We start from the raw sequence: 1,621 nt of genomic DNA on the forward strand, positions 1-1,621 counted from the left end.
CAAGGGAACCGAGGTGTCGAGGTCATTGCAGAGGTCCGAGTGGCAAACCTTGGTGTAGGAGGCGATGGCCACGCCGGGGGGCGCCCGGTGCTGGACGTCCCGACCTTCGTGGGCTGGGGCCCGGGTACAGCCGTGACTTATGACCGCGGCGATTTCGTTGCCTGCGGGGGGTGGGATGGAAGGCGTCGGCGTCGCCAGTGCGGGGAGCGGGGAGGGCTGGGGGCTGGGGGCCTGGAGCCTCTGGGAGGGGCCCGGAGCTCCTCCTTCGGCCTGGGCTTCTTACCTGACCGCACGAGGATCAGGGTCTCCTGACAGCCTTCCCCGGGCTCACAGGTCTCATTGAGCCGGACCGTCCAGGAGATGGGGAAGGCCTCCGCGTCAGCCGCGTGAGTCAGGAAGCCCTTCTTGCAGACCAGGGCCTGGGTCCCTGCGGAAGGAGCCGCGGCCATGAGCCTGGGCCGGAGCACCGCGCCAGACCCCCCCCCCCCCCAAACCTAGAGCTGGAAGGCCATCGGGGACAACCTCCTCATTTTACAGATGTGGAAACTGAGGTCCACTGAGCTGAAGCGACGTGCTCAGAAATATCCTGTGCTGTGAGTGAACGATGGAGCCGGAACTCTAACAGCTCCGCGGACCCCGGGCTCAGGGTTCCTTGGAAGGTCCCAGCTCAGAGCCCTCAAATCCAGAGGCTCGAACTTTTTATTTTGTTATTTTTGCCACATTACTCTTTTCCCATGATTCCATGATTTGTCTCCCTCCCCCTCCCGGAGCTGACAAGCAAGTCCACTGGCTTATGGGAGGATTATCACTCAAAACCCATTTCTGTATGTTCATGTTAGTAATGAGCAATCTTTTAAAAGCCACAACCCCAAGTGAGACAGCCATAAAACCAAGTGACAAATCACGTTTTCTTCTGCATTTCTGCTCCCACAGTTCTTTCTCAGAAGTTCCACAGAATTGTCCTGGATCATTGCACTGCTATTAGGAGCAGAGTCTATTACATTTGATCTTCCCACCGTGTTTCACTTTCTGCAGGCACCAGATTTTTAGAGCTTTCCTTTACCCCTTTAACCCTTGACTCCCAAACTCTTGGGGTCCAGGCTTTGGACTCTGAGGCTCCTCTCTACCTCGGGGGTCTGGACAATTCTTCCTAAACCCTCTCCTCCCCATCTCCCTGAAGGGCTGTCAAGATCCCCACCCTCCATCCTATGAGGAACCAAGGAATCGGGATTCTCCAGTTATTTATTTTTTTTAAACCTTTACTTTCCGTCTGGGAATCAATACTGTGTATTGGCTCCAAGGCAGAAGAGTGGTAAGGGTGGGCAAGGTGACTTGCCCAGGGTCACACAGCTAGGAAGTGTCTGAGGCCAGATTTGAACCTAGGACCTCCTGTCTCTAGGCCTGGCTCTCAATCCACTGAGCTACCCAGCTGCCCTGGGATTCTCCAATTCTTGCCTCCCATGAGAACCCACTTGGCTGAATGTCCAGCTCTTTCCTTGGAGACCCCCAGGCGTCCTCCCTCTCCAATCCTCCTTGTCCCTCACCACAAGGACCACCCGACTCTCCAGGATCCATCCCCCACTCTGGAGATCCCTCTGGAAATGCGTGGTTGCCCCCCAAG

At 56.4% G+C, this 1,621-nt stretch overlaps 1 protein-coding gene across 1 annotated transcript in view; it reads right to left on the reverse strand.

Moving 5' to 3' along the window:
* LOC123240803 (CD177 antigen-like) overlaps positions 1-449 on the reverse strand; it is a 5,656-nt gene extending 5,207 nt beyond the window's left edge. The window contains exons 1-2 of the mRNA XM_044668519.1: positions 284-449; positions 10-161 (exon numbers count right to left, since the gene is read on the reverse strand). Of these exons, the coding sequence (XP_044524454.1) occupies positions 10-161; positions 284-449 (318 nt within the window). The remainder of the gene's footprint in view (positions 1-9; positions 162-283) is intronic.
* Positions 450-1,621: the final 1,172 nt, after the last annotated feature.

This window comes from Gracilinanus agilis, chromosome 3, assembly GCF_016433145.1.
Source record: "Gracilinanus agilis isolate LMUSP501 chromosome 3, AgileGrace, whole genome shotgun sequence".
Lineage (NCBI taxonomy): Eukaryota > Metazoa > Chordata > Mammalia > Didelphimorphia > Didelphidae > Gracilinanus > Gracilinanus agilis.